This window comes from Leuciscus leuciscus (genome assembly GCF_965113295.1).
Source record: "Leuciscus leuciscus genome assembly, chromosome: 18".
In the NCBI taxonomy this organism is placed as follows: domain Eukaryota; kingdom Metazoa; phylum Chordata; class Actinopteri; order Cypriniformes; family Leuciscidae; genus Leuciscus; species Leuciscus leuciscus.
Window position 1 is genome coordinate 2791368 of NC_138742.1, and position 15394 is coordinate 2806761.

Here is a 15394-nt window from a genome sequence, read left to right on the forward strand (position 1 = left end):
TGTGTCGGTGTACAAAGTCAATTGCGCTGGGTGCGAGATAGGGCCCATAATCCTGCGACGCGATCCGGGACGCCATTAAAAGAAACCATCCACATGTTTTTGATCTCCTGAAGTACAGAGACTCAAACCAGCCGTTTAAACTGGACAAACGTTCGTTCACTCTTTCATTAGTCCAGATGTTACAGACTCAAGCGTGTGGTATATATATTTTTTGTTTTTGTTGGTGTGTGTGGTATAGGGGTTTACCTTTTTAAGGGAGGGTGTGTGACGTGCCTCTGGGCCCGTATTATTGTAATGAGTGTTGGGGGGGGTTTGAGCTAATCATGATGTGAAACACCTGCAGATAATGATAAAAGGTGAGGAGTCACAGACTTCAGCTTTTTTGGTTACCCCTTTGTCATCTGTTGTTTTGAGTTGCTGCTTTATTTATTTATTATTTGTTTGCTTTGTATTAGTTATTGTTTGGGAAGTTTGCGGGCCTGTGTTCTTTGGAGTATACATTTTGTTTATTATGTAGCTTATTCTTTATGTTGATTCTCTGAACGGAATGTTTTCCGTGGTGTTTATTTTGGTTATGTTTGATTAAATAAATACTTTTAATTCGCTTTCGTTCTCGTTGCCTCCCTTATTTGTCGCGGCTCAGAGCCGGCCGTGACAAGTCCGTCAGAAACTGAACACACATCTGTATTATTCATGCATTGTTAATGGAATGTTTTTTTTCTTCTTTCTGAAACAGATGTTCTTCTAACGTTTTTAAATGTCACTTTTTTCAGAACGTTTAAAAGTAACATTCCAATAATGTTTGAAAAATGATGAAATGCAATGTTCCCTTAAAGGGGTGGTATAATGCACTTTTCACAAGATGTAAAATAAGTCTCTGATGTCCCCAGAGTGTGTGTGTGTGAAGTTTTCACTCAAAATACCCCACAGATATTTTTATATAGCATGTTAATATTGTCACTTTTTGAGGGTGAGCAAAAACACACCATTTTGTGTCTGTTCCTTTAAATGCAAATGAGCTGCTGATCCCGGCACAGGGGGCGGAGCTTCAACAGCTTGCACTCACACAGACATGCACTAAAAATTTCAAAAACTTTTAGCCTTTTATGTTCAAACCGGAGTCAGACAAAGATGGAGAGACTCAAGAAGAATTGACAACATGTAAACAACATTTCTGAATGGTTAGTTGATGAATTTATGAAGCATAGGTGTAGTTATCTTCTAGTCATTGATTAGCATATTCTGTCTTGATATTCTATAAATCTACAACCCTAAAATTTATTTATTCGCGTTCCGCCCCCCGGAACGCGAATAAATAAATTTTAGGGTTGGTGATGTCATGTCACTAACCCTAGTTAGTCACTAACACTAGTCTGCTAAATGACTAAATGTAAATGTAAATGTAAATGTAACCCGGGAGGAATGTGGTGTAGTCTCTACCAGCCGTTTGTTGTAGTCCTTAAAAAACAATTTCTTTAAAAGCAAATATCTCGCTTTGCTTTGAGCTTTGAGCGTTGTAACTTTGCAGATGTTGTTTATGCTCAAACAGCAACATTACACACTAACTAAAGTTAGAAAAGTCAAATCATAGTCAACCACCCCTTTAATGTTCGTATAACCAAGACATTTTTTTTTTAAACATTTGGACGTTCAGAGTAATAACGTTTTGGGAACATTAGCAAAATGTTCGTAGAATATATTTTTGCTAGCTGGGAATCTAGTCTTGTGTGTGTTTGTTGTTCTAACGTACTTGAAGTATGAGAAGATGCATATGGAAATGATGAGCGATATGATGGAGAGGACGTTTCCCACAATAGCCATATAGTAACCCACGAGCGTAAACTGCAGGACAAACCAGAGACACAGATATTAGAAGACACACAGGATTATGAAATAACAATGTCATATTTAAACTGAAGCTTAACCTTGAGTTTCTGGTTATTGTAAGCAGAGCACTGAGTGTAATTGGACCAGATTCGGTGGCTTTCTGGGTGACGAAACCATTGACCATCTGAGTCACACACTTTGGTCACTTTTTCTGAATGAACAAAAGGCAAAGTGTGAAAAGACATGTGTTTGCGTGCATCACAACTTACCGGAGTCGAGTTACTCAGTCAAATTAGTCTTTTAAAGTAATGCATTGCTTTTCAATTTCAACTTCAATTCAGTAAGTAAAGTAATTTTAACATTTAAAGATGTTGAAAACATCTGCATTTCCTTAAGCCTGAGGTTTATTCATTTTACTTTTAGTGTGAAAGGAACTTCACATTTGCAAAAAAAAAATAGAACTTTTTTTAATTTAAAAAAAGTAACTTTCCGTAGAAAGTTACTAAGTAACGCAACTAGTTACTTTTTCTTGGAGTAACGCAATATTGTAATGCATTACTTTTAAAAGTAACTTTTCCCAACACAATAATTTCCATCACAATCAAAATTACTTTATTTTTGTAATTAAAACTGCCTTGAAAAGCATTTTAAATCTTTCTAATTACAATATCTTTAGTTTTGCTCTCAATTAAAAAGACATATCAATATCAGCGAAGTAAAAAAAAAAAATATATATATATGTATATTCTTATTGTGCAACTTAAATTCGGCTGCAGTTTTGTCAAATTGTCAAATTTATATAAAAAAAAGATTCCCAAAGTTATTTTTTAAAATTCTAAATCCTACATTTTTCCAGGTTTAAATAACAAAAAAATAACAAAATTAACATTCCTTTTTAATCCAGACTTTTGGAAACCAGCATTATTGCATTAAATTGATGAAAAGTAAAGACATTCATAATGTTGCAAAAGATTCTATTTTCAGAATCCTGAAAAATAAAGTGTATCATGGATTTCACCAAAATATGAACTGTTTTTAACACTGATAATGTTTCTTGAGCATCAAATCATCATATTAGAATGATTTGTGAAGGATCATGTGACACTGAAGACTGGAGTAATGATGCTGAAAATTCAGCTTTGATCACAGGAATAAATTACACTTTACTATATATTCACATAGAAAACAGCTGATTTACATTCTAATAATATTTCATAATCTGAACTGTATTTTTGATCAAATAAACGCAGCTTCTTTCAATGACTGTAAAAAATCTTACAGACCACAAACTTTTGAACTGTAGTGTAAAATGTATTTGTGTGATAAAGAGGCTCTTCTGCTTGTGATGTGATGATTGAATGTAAGCTCAGTCTTGTTTGTAAAACTTGTATGAATATATGAATATGAATTTAAAAAATATATAAAATTATATATATATTTTGCATTATTGTGAGTGGAAATACGTCATCATCTCACCAGATGGATCAAAATCATGGTAGTAGGAGGGGCATTGCTGGGAGGCGGTGCCGGGGGCGGAGTCTCCCCAACAGAGCCACCCGTCCCAGGTGCGGTTACAGTACGGGCCTGCAGGGGGCGACACACACACACACACACACACACACACACACACACACACACACACACACACACACACACACACACACACACACACACACACTTTACTCAACAACAACAACAGACATTATAGAGCTGCAAGCCAGTTCCATTACAGGTTATTACAGAATTCATTATCCATTACAGAAACACAATTATGCACTTATTTCTATTCATGTTCATTAAGCCTTCATCAACTTCCCTCGATAAGGTCGAACAAATCCATTATCATTTCAACTGAGCTTTAATACCATACAGGAACTGATGACATCATAACCAAATGTAGTATTTGACTGTGAAATGAGTGGTTGTTTGATGTTGCTATTTAAGTTTTGCATGGCTTCTTCATCTTTATTTCTTCAGAAAATGTTAATGATTAATATCGATCTGCCATGCTCACGTTTTATTTACTGATTCCTTAAAGTCCCCCTGTAGTCAGTCATTTTATCCCTTAAAACTCATCTTTGATCACCAAAATTACAAATATAAATGTTTTCTCCTTGAAAAACATTCTTCATGTCTTAAAATATCTTGAATGTAACTCGACACTCTTGCCTCATTTAGTATTCGCGGTTCTATGAATATGTAAATGAGCCCTGCCTCCACTCACTCCCTCAGCTCAGAGATCCACTGGTTGACGATCACACGTTGATCTGATTGGTTACAAGGTAGTTTGTGACGTCAGAAACACCAGCGATTTCAAAGCGTGTTTTTGAGACTGTCTTTGGTTCACTGCAGTTTTAAGGAGAAAATACTCAGCAATGCTGTCGACTTATGAATTTACACATGGTTTGTCTTAAAGGTGCATTAAGCAACTTTTCATGTTAAAAATACCCGTTTTCTAACCCATACATGCTTAAACAATTGCCTGATGGGCTGAATGAGCCCTTCTCTGATCACTGAGATTGTCTCTATAATCCTGTACAGTAAAATAAATAAGAGGGATTCGGGCCGGAATTTTAGACTGGGCGTGACGTCATGCGCGTTCACGGCACGCTCACCTGGCTGTCTGGCAGGTTTGTGTATTCGCCGCCATTCTCCGTAGAAGATGGATTCTAAGAGACCGGCTTGTAGTTCATTTCAAACACCAACGCAAACTCCACGTAAGATAAAAAAAAGAAAACTTTTGTCCGTGAGCGTGCACACTTCTGGCTGCAGTTTCGCTTGCCGCCAGAGGGGGCATAGTTCTGCAAAAACTCAGAGACTTGCGCAATGCACCTTTAAAGCATATTAAAAACACCACATAGACATATAAACAACATTAAAAGCTGAACTTTACACCACAGGGGGACTTTAATTCTATCCATTTTAACTTGTTTAATTATTTAGCAAATTGTCTTCTATGACTGTCCTTGATTTATGCACGTGTGTGTCGGATCAACGCTCACCTGGGTCTCTGCGCGGAGGCTCGTACATTATTTTGAGGTAACACTCAAACTGTGCGGAGAGGATCTGCTCACGGGACACGGTCAGATCCTCAGGTGATTCTGGGATATCGTTCACCTCGTCTGATGACATCCTTGCCACTACGAGCACATCCTCGCACTGACACACCTGTGCTCATATTAAACAGGAATATCAGACATAATATCACATTAAACAGGAATATCAGACATAATATTGCATTAAACAGGAATATCACACATAAACAGGAATATCGGACTTAATATCGTATTAAACAGGAATATCGGACATAATATCGCATTAAACACGAATATCGGACATAATATCGTATTAAACAGGAATATCAGACATAATATCGCATTAAACAGGAATATCAGACATAATATTGCATTAAACAGGAATATCACACATAAACAGGAATATCAGACTTAATATCGCATTAAACAGGAATATCAGACTTAATATCGTATTAAACAGGAATATCGGATTTAATATCGTATTAAACAGGAATATCGGACTTAATATCGCATTAAACACGAATATCAGACATAATATCGCATTAAACACGAATATCAGACATAATATCGCATTAAACAGGAATATCAGACATAATATTGCATTAAACAGGAATATCACACATAAACAGGAATATCGGACTTAATATCGTATTAAACAGGAATATCAGACTTAATATCGCATTAAACAGGAATATCAGACATAATACTTCACAATAAGGTTTAATATGTTGACATTAGTATTACAGCATTTATTAGTTTTAAATTAAACATTTAATTATACATTTATAGAGGTAAAAGAGGTAAAGCAAAGGTTAATGGACTGTAAACTAATATGAACAAATAAAAGTACAATTTTAAATAAATTAACATAAATAAACATTAATGTGGATTTTAAATTACATGTGGATGATGTGAATAATTTTTTTTAAATGACTTTTTAACAATAACTGATACTATAGTGATAGTATAATTTTATAATGTTAAGTAATTTATTGTATGTTTGCACAGATACAAAATTTCTCAGCAGATATAACCGATTATTCAGAATGATATCTTCCAATTGGTAGAGCATACGTGCATATTCATGAGAAACTGTTCAGATGGGTGGAGCATACGTGCATATTCATGAGAAACTGTTCAGATGGGCGGAGCATACGTGCATATTCATGAGAAACTGTTCAGATGGGCGGAGCATACGTGCATATTCATGAGAAACTGTTCAGATGGGTGGAGCATACGTGCATATTCATGAGAAACTGTTCAGATGGGTGGAGCATACGTGCATATTCATGAGAAACTGTTCAGATGGGTGGAGCATACGTGCATATTCATAAAAAAACTGTTCCAATGGGCGGAGCATATGTGCATATTCATGAAAAACTGTTCCAATGGGTGGAGCATACGTACATATTCATGAAAAACTGTTCCAATGGGCGGAGCATACGTGCATATTCATGAAAAACTGTTCAGATGGGCGGAGCATACGTGCATATTCATGAAAAACTGTTCAGATGGGCGGAGAATACGTGCATATTCATGAAAAACTGTTCCAATGGGGGGAGCATACGTGCATATTCATGAAAAACTGTTCAGATGGGCGGAGAATACGTGCATATTCATAAAATAACTGTTCCAATTGGTGGGGCATACGTGCATTTTCATGAAAAACTGTTCCAATGGGCAGAGCATACGTGCATATTCATGAAAAACTGTTCCAATGGGTGGAGCATACGTGCATATTCATAAAATCACTGTTTCAATTGGTGGGGCATACGTGCATTTTCATGAAAAACTGTTCCAATGGGCAGAGCATACGTGCATATTCATGAAAAACTGTTCCAATGGGCAGAGCATACGTGCATATTCATGAAAAACAGTTCCAATGGGCGGAGCATACGCAAATATTCATGATAAACTGTTCCATTGGGCGGAGCATACATGCATATTCATGAAAAACTGTTCAGATGGGCGGAGCATACTTGCATATTCATGAAAAACTGTTCAGGTGGGCGGAGCATACGTGCATATTCATGAAAAACTGTTCCAATGGGTGGAGCATACGTGCATATTCATGAAAAACTGTTCCAATGGGCGGAGCATACGTGCATATTCATGAAAAACTGTTCCAATGGGCGGAGCATACGTGCATATTCATGAGAAACTGTTTGGATGGGCGGAGCATACGTGCATATTCATGAAAAATGTTCAGATGGGCGGAGCATACGTGTATATTCATGAAAAACTGTTCAGATGGGCGGAGCATACGTGCATATTCATGAAAAACTGTTCAGATGGGCGGAGCATTTGTGCATATTCATGAAAAACTGTTCAGATGGGCGGAGCATACGTGCATATTCATGAAAAATGTTCAGATGGCGGAGCATACGTGTATATTCATGAAAAACTGTTCAGATGGGCGGAGCATACGTGTATATTCATAAAAAACTGTTCAGATGGGCGGAGCATAAGTGCATATTTATAAAAAACTGTTCCAATGGCGAAGCATGCATGCATATTCATGAAAAACTGTTCCAATGGGCGGAGCATACGTGCATATTAATGAAAAACTGTTCCAATGGGTGGAGCATACGTGCATATTCATGAAAAACTGTTCCAATGGGCGGAGCATACGTGCATATTCATGAAAAACTGTTCCAATGGGCGGAGCATACGTGCATATTCATGAAAAACTGTTCAGATGGGCGGAGCATACGTGCATATTCATGATAAACTGTTCAGATGGGCGGAGCATACGTGCATATTCATGAGAAACTGTTCCAATGGGCGGAGCATACGTGCATATTCATGAAAAATGTTCAGATGGGCGGAGCATACGTGTATATTCATGAAAAACTGTTCAGATGGGCGGAGCATACGTGCATATTTACAAAAAACAGTTCCAATGGCGAAGCATACGTGCATATTCATAAAATAACTGTTCCAATTGGTGGGGCATACGTGCATTTTCATGAAAAACTGTTCCAATGGGCAGAGCATACGTGCATATTCATGAAAAAAATTTCCAATGGGCGGAGCATACACACATATTCATGGTAAACTGTTCCATTGGGCGGAGCATACGTGCATATTCATGAAAACTGTTCAGGTGGGCGGAGCATACGTGCATATTCATGAAAAACTGTTCAGATGGGCGGAGCATACGTGCATATTCATGAAAAACTGTTCATATGGGCGGAGCATGCGTGCATATTCATGATAAACTGTTCCAATGGGCGGAGCATACGTGCATATTCATGAAAAACTGTTCCAATGGGTGGAGCATACGTGCATATTCATGAAAAACTGTTCCAATGGGCGGAGCATACGTGCATATTCATGAAAAACTGTTCCAATGGGCGGAGCATACGTGCATATTCATGAAAAACTGTTCCAATGGGCGGAGCATACATGCATATTCATGAAAAACTGTTCAGATGGGCGGAGCATACGTGCATATTCATGAGAAACTTTTCCAATGGGCGGAGCATACGTGCATATTCATGAGAAACTGTTCGGATGGGCGGAGCATACGTGCATATTCATGAAAAACTGTTCCAATGGGTGGAGCATACGTGCATATTCATAAAAACTGTTCCAATGGGCGGAGCATACGTGCATATTCATGAGAAACTGTTCCAATGGGCGGAGCATACGTGCATATTTATAAAAAACAGTTCCAATGGCGGAGCATACGTGCATATTCATGATAAACTGTTCCAATGGGCGGAGCATACGTGCATATTCATGAAAAACTGTTCAGATGGGAGGAGCATACGTGCATATTCATGAGAAACTGTTCCAATGGGCGGAGCATACGTGCATATTCATGAAAAATTTTCAGATGGGCGGAGCATACGTGTATATTCATGAAAAACTGTTCAGATGGGCGGAGCATACGTGTATATTCATGAAAAACTGTTCAGATGGGCGGAGCATACGTGTATATTTATAAAAAACAGTTCCAATGGCGAAGCATATGTGCATATTCATGAAAAACTGTTCAGATGGGCGGAGCATACGTGCATATTCATGAAAAATTTTCAGATGGGCGGAGCATACGTGTATATTCATGAAAAACTGTTCAGATGGGGGGAGCATACGTGCATATTCATGAAAAACTGTTCAGATGGGCGGAGCATACGTGTATATTCATGAAAAACTGTTCAGATGGGCGGAGCATACGTGCATATTTATAAAAAACAGTTCCAATGGCGAAGCATATGTGCATATTCATGAAAAACTGTTCAGATGGGCGGAGCATACGTGCATAGGGGAGAGCGGGGCACAACCTAACGCTTTTTGACTTTCTCAGTTTGTGTAAATCTACTTATGGTTCAGAGTATTTATTTTTTCCCACATTAATTTCCCACATGTCTAGTACAATTATGTGGTTTTGTTTTATTAATACAGTATATACTTTTTTCTTGACATACTCCGAAAGAATGGAAGTGAAATGTGACAACATGCCCCATAGGTGGGGTACATTGTAATATGTGTGGGGCACATTGTAACATAACATATGACAGCTTAAAATGTTATCTGATCTAATAAAAAATATATACAAAACAAACTAAAATATTTTCTAAATAAAATACAATTAAAAAACTTTTTCATATAAAATAATAGCAATTTTTAATAATTAAATATAAACAAATTTTTGAGTTTTGACTACGAACACATGAAAACACAGCTATACAACATAGTTCAACACAAATAAATAATTAGTCATTTCTGAACATTGACTCTCAGTCTTTATTCACCTTTTTCTCACGTTTTCCCAATAAAATTTATAAAAGTATAGAATATAATAGCATATTTCTAATAGGGGCACATTGTAACGCAGTGTTACAACATGCCCCCGCCTGCACAACTGGGGTTTAAACCCTGCTAGTGTCTTCTGCTAGTTAGCGAAGCATTAAAGAACTATCTCAACTGTTAAATAACATCTTGGAGATTAAAATAATATCAGATTTGTCTTATTTTAAATAAACACAAAAAAAAGAGATGAAAAATTAACTTAAGTAAAGAAATTTACTTTTGCTATGGTTTAATAAATGTCTATGGATATCTTCCAAAAAAATAATAATGTTGGCGGATTTTTTTTTTCTCTATAGTGTTGATATGGCAACTAGTAAATACACAAAGTTTCGTCATCCAAGCATGTGCGGAAGTATTTAAAACAAGCGTGTTACAACTAGCCCCGCGTTAGGTTGTGCCCCGCGCTCCCCTATTCATGAAAAACTGTTCAGATGGGCGGAGCATACGTGTATATTCATGAAAAACTGTTCAGATGGGCGGAGCATACGTGCATATTTATAAAAAACAGTTCCAATGGCGAAGCATATGTGCATATTCATGAAAAACTGTTCAGATGGGTGGAGCATACGTGCATATTCATAAAAAAACTGTTCAGATGGGCGGAGCATACGTGTATATTCATGAAAAACTGTTCCAATGGGCGGAGCATACGTGCATATTCATGAAAAACTGTTCCAATGGGCGGAGCATATGTGCATATTCATGAAAAACTGTTCCAATGGGCGGAGCATACGTGTATATTCATGAAAAACTGTTCAGATGGGCGGAGCATACGTGTATATTCATGAAAAACTGTTCAGATGGGCGGAGCATACGTGTATATTCATGAAAAACTGTTCAGATGGGCGGAGCATACGTGCATATTCATGAAAAACTGTTCAGATGGGCGGAGCATACGTGCATATTCATGAAAAACTGTTCCGATGGGCGGAGCATACGTGCATATTCATGAAAAACTGTTCCAATGGCGAAGCATATGTGCATATTCATGAAAAACTGTTCAGATGGGTGGAGCATACGTGCATATTCATAAAAAAACTGTTCAGATGGGCGGAGCATACGTGTATATTCATGAAAAACTGTTCCAATGGGCGGAGCATACGTGCATATTCATGAAAAACTGTTCCAATGGGCGGAGCATACGTGCATATTCATGAAAAACTGTTCAGATGGGCGGAGCATACGTGCATATTCATGAAAAACTGTTCAGATGGGCGGAGCATACGTGCATATTCATGAAAAACTGTTCCGATGGGCGGAGCATACGTGCATATTCATGAAAAACTGTTCAGATGGGCGGAGCATACGTGCATATTCATGAAAAACTGTTCAGATGGGCGGAGCATACGTGCATATTCATGAAAAACTGTTCAGATGGGCGGAGCATACGTATATATTCATGAAAAACTGTTCAGATGGGCGGAGCATACGTGTATATTCATGAAAAACTGTTCAGATGGGCGGAGCATACGTGCATATTCATGAAAAACTGTTCCAATGGGCGGAGCATACGTGCATATTCATGAAAAACTGTTCCAATGGGCGGAGCATACGTGCATATTCATGAAAAACTGTTCAGATGGGCGGAGCATACGTGTATATTCATGAAAAAATGTTCAGATGGGCGGAGCATACGTGTATATTCATGAAAAATGTTCAGATGGGCGGAGCATACGTGTATATTCATGAAAAACTGTTCAGATGGGGGGAGCATACGTGCATATTCATGAAAAACTGTTCAGATGGGCGGAGCATACGTGTATATTCATGAAAAACTGTTCAGATGGGCGGAGCATACGTGCATATTTATAAAAAACAGTTCCAATGGCGAAGCATATGTGCATATTCATGAAAAACTGTTCAGATGGGCGGAGCATACGTGCATAGGGGAGAGCGGGGCACAACCTAACGCTTTTTGACTTTCTCAGTTTGTGTAAATCTACTTATGGTTCAGAGTATTTATTTTTTCCCACATTAATTTCCCACATGTCTAGTACAATTATGTGGTTTTGTTTTATTAATACAGTATATACTTTTTTCTTGACATACTCCGAAAGAATGGAAGTGAAATGTGACAACATGCCCCATAGGTGGGGTACATTGTAATATGTGTGGGGCACATTGTAACATAACATATGACAGCTTAAAATGTTATCTGATCTAATAAAAAATATATACAAAACAAACTAAAATATTTTCTAAATAAAATACAATTAAAAAACTTTTTCATATAAAATAATAGCAATTTTTAATAATTAAATATAAACAAATTTTTGAGTTTTGACTACGAACACATGAAAACACAGCTATACAACATAGTTCAACACAAATAAATAATTAGTCATTTCTGAACATTGACTCTCAGTCTTTATTCACCTTTTTCTCACGTTTTCCCAATAAAATTTATAAAAGTATAGAATATAATAGCATATTTCTAATAGGGGCACATTGTAACGCAGTGTTACAACATGCCCCCGCCTGCACAACTGGGGTTTAAACCCTGCTAGTGTCTTCTGCTAGTTAGCGAAGCATTAAAGAACTATCTCAACTGTTAAATAACATCTTGGAGATTAAAATAATATCAGATTTGTCTTATTTTAAATAAACACAAAAAAAAGAGATGAAAAATTAACTTAAGTAAAGAAATTTACTTTTGCTATGGTTTAATAAATGTCTATGGATATCTTCCAAAAAAATAATAATGTTGGCGGATTTTTTTTTTCTCTATAGTGTTGATATGGCAACTAGTAAATACACAAAGTTTCGTCATCCAAGCATGTGCGGAAGTATTTAAAACAAGCGTGTTACAACTAGCCCCGCGTTAGGTTGTGCCCCGCGCTCCCCTATTCATGAAAAACTGTTCAGATGGGCGGAGCATACGTGTATATTCATGAAAAACTGTTCAGATGGGCGGAGCATACGTGCATATTTATAAAAAACAGTTCCAATGGCGAAGCATATGTGCATATTCATGAAAAACTGTTCAGATGGGTGGAGCATACGTGCATATTCATAAAAAAACTGTTCAGATGGGCGGAGCATACGTGTATATTCATGAAAAACTGTTCCAATGGGCGGAGCATACGTGCATATTCATGAAAAACTGTTCCAATGGGCGGAGCATACGTGCATATTCATGAAAAACTGTTCCAATGGGCGGAGCATACGTGTATATTCATGAAAAACTGTTCAGATGGGCGGAGCATACGTGTATATTCATGAAAAACTGTTCAGATGGGCGGAGCATACGTGCATATTCATGAAAAACTGTTCAGATGGGCGGAGCATACGTGCATATTCATGAAAAACTGTTCCGATGGGCGGAGCATACGTGCATATTCATGAAAAACTGTTCCAATGGCGAAGCATATGTGCATATTCATGAAAAACTGTTCAGATGGGTGGAGCATACGTGCATATTCATAAAAAAACTGTTCAGATGGGCGGAGCATACGTGTATATTCATGAAAAACTGTTCCAATGGGCGGAGCATACGTGCATATTCATGAAAAACTGTTCCAATGGGCGGAGCATACGTGCATATTCATGAAAAACTGTTCAGATGGGCGGAGCATACGTGCATATTCATGAAAAACTGTTCAGATGGGCGGAGCATACGTGCATATTCATGAAAAACTGTTCCGATGGGCGGAGCATACGTGCATATTCATGAAAAACTGTTCAGATGGGCGGAGCATACGTGCATATTCATGAAAAACTGTTCCAATGGGCGGAGCATACGTGCATATTCATGAAAAACTGTTCCAATGGGCGGAGCATACGTGCATATTCATGAAAAACTGTTCAGATGGGCGGAGCATACGTGTATATTCATGAAAAAATTTTCAGATGGGCGGAGCATACGTGTATATTCATGAAAAACTGTTCAGATGGGCGGAGCATACGTGCATATTCATGAAAAACTGTTCAGATGGGCGGAGCATACGTATATATTCATGAAAAACTGTTCAGATGGGCGGAGCATACGTGTATATTCATGGAAAACTGTTCAGATGGGCGGAGCATACGTGCATATTCATGAAAAACTGTTCAGATGGGCGGAGCATACGTGCATATTCATGAAAAACTGTTCAGATGGGCGGAGCATACGTATATATTCATGGAAAACTGTTCAGATGGGCGGAGCATACGTGCATATTCATGAAAAACTGTTCAGATGGGCGGAGCATACGTGCATATTTATAAAAAACAGTTCCAATGGCGATGCATACGTGCATATTCATGAAAAATTTTCAGATGGGCGGAGCATATGTGCATATTCATGAATATGCATGTATGCTCCGCCCATTGGAACAGTTTTTCACAGGAACTGAATATTACACAACACAGGCGGCAACAACAAAAAATAACAATCACATTCAAATAGGCGACTTCAAAGGGCATTCATGTGGAATTTTTATACAGGAAACTCGTATTTACGATAATTCTGATAGCACGTGAGAGCAGCATCAGACAATACGAGACGTTTTCTTCACACACAGTATGAGTTGCAGTCTGACACGTTTTGATTGACAGGATATGATCATTGGCTGTTTTTAAATACATCAGTGCACGCCTATAGTTTTGTGTTGTTTGTCTGGATTTTATAACAGTAATTATTTAGTAAAAGTAGAACTGAAAAAAAGAAAGAAAAGATGAATAAACGCTGTATAAATATCTTGCTGATTGTTAAGTGGTGTACCTCTGTGTCCAGCAGCAGAATGAGCATCAGCAGGAGTGACGGGCTTCTTGTCATGATCTGACACTCACACAGGGGGCGCTAGAGAGCATCTGTGTCTGTGGTGAAAGACAAACATCTGCATTTTACAACATAATTCTGCTTCAGCAATATTTGGTGCTGCAAACATAAAATAACAATAAATAACATTTGTGTTTTGTCTAGTGGAGTTTTTGTTGTTGTTGCTCCAGACCAGTTGACGCTTTAAAGTCTGTTAAACATTGAGTGTCTCTTCTCTGGGACGTTCATGAGAACACACATGTTTATTTTTCTGAGAGGATGTCACTCTCAGTCTATAAACACAGAGGTCGAAGCCCTTTACAGGACAGACCATTAAAATCACAACCAGGAAAACAACAGCCATGTTCTGTGCTCTTCATCATGCAGACATTCACTGTGAAGCTAAAGCAACAAGACATATTTTATGATTAAATATCAAATGAAAACTGACACAAGATTCAAGATTCATGATTCACAGTTAGTCCAAAATGCCGCCGCTAGAGTTCTTACGAGATCAAGAAAATATGATCATATAACACCGATTTTATCATCACTGCATTGGTTACCTAAGTCTGTATTAATTACAAGGTATTGCTACTGACTTATAAAGCCCTAAACGGCTTAGCTCCAGTCTATTTAACGGATCTTCTATCACCCTATAATCCATCGCGCTCTTTAAGATCACTAAATTGAAGGCTTTTGGTCATACCTAGGATATTCAGAACCACCAAAGGAGGGAGAGCATTTTCACATTTGGCTCCAAAACTCTGGAATAGTCTTCCTGATACTGTTCGTTGCTCAGACTCGCTCTCCCAGTTTAAAACTAGATTAAAGTCGCATCTCTTCAGCCAGGCATTCATATAATCCTACAGTTCAAACTACAATCCGGCCTCTAGCTCATAAATGCCAGAGGAGAACTGGCCCCCGACTGAGCCTGGGTTCTCCCAAGGTTTTTTTTTCTCCATTAGGTCACCTG

General features: G+C 37.8%; 1 protein-coding gene across 2 annotated transcripts in view; it reads right to left on the reverse strand.

Annotated features, from left to right (window-relative positions):
* The window catches only part of calcrl2 (calcitonin receptor-like 2), a 37443-nt gene that overhangs the window by 15727 nt on the left and 6322 nt on the right, over positions 1-15394 (reverse strand). For both annotated transcript variants that reach the window (XM_082145934.1, XM_082145935.1), the window contains exons 2-6: positions 14383-14477; positions 4830-4995; positions 3304-3411; positions 1926-2038; positions 1751-1842 (exon numbers count right to left, since the gene is read on the reverse strand). In XM_082145934.1, the coding sequence (XP_082002060.1) occupies positions 1751-1842; positions 1926-2038; positions 3304-3411; positions 4830-4995; positions 14383-14436 (533 nt within the window). In that variant the 5' untranslated portion in view covers positions 14437-14477. The remainder of the gene's footprint in view (positions 1-1750; positions 1843-1925; positions 2039-3303; positions 3412-4829; positions 4996-14382; positions 14478-15394) is intronic.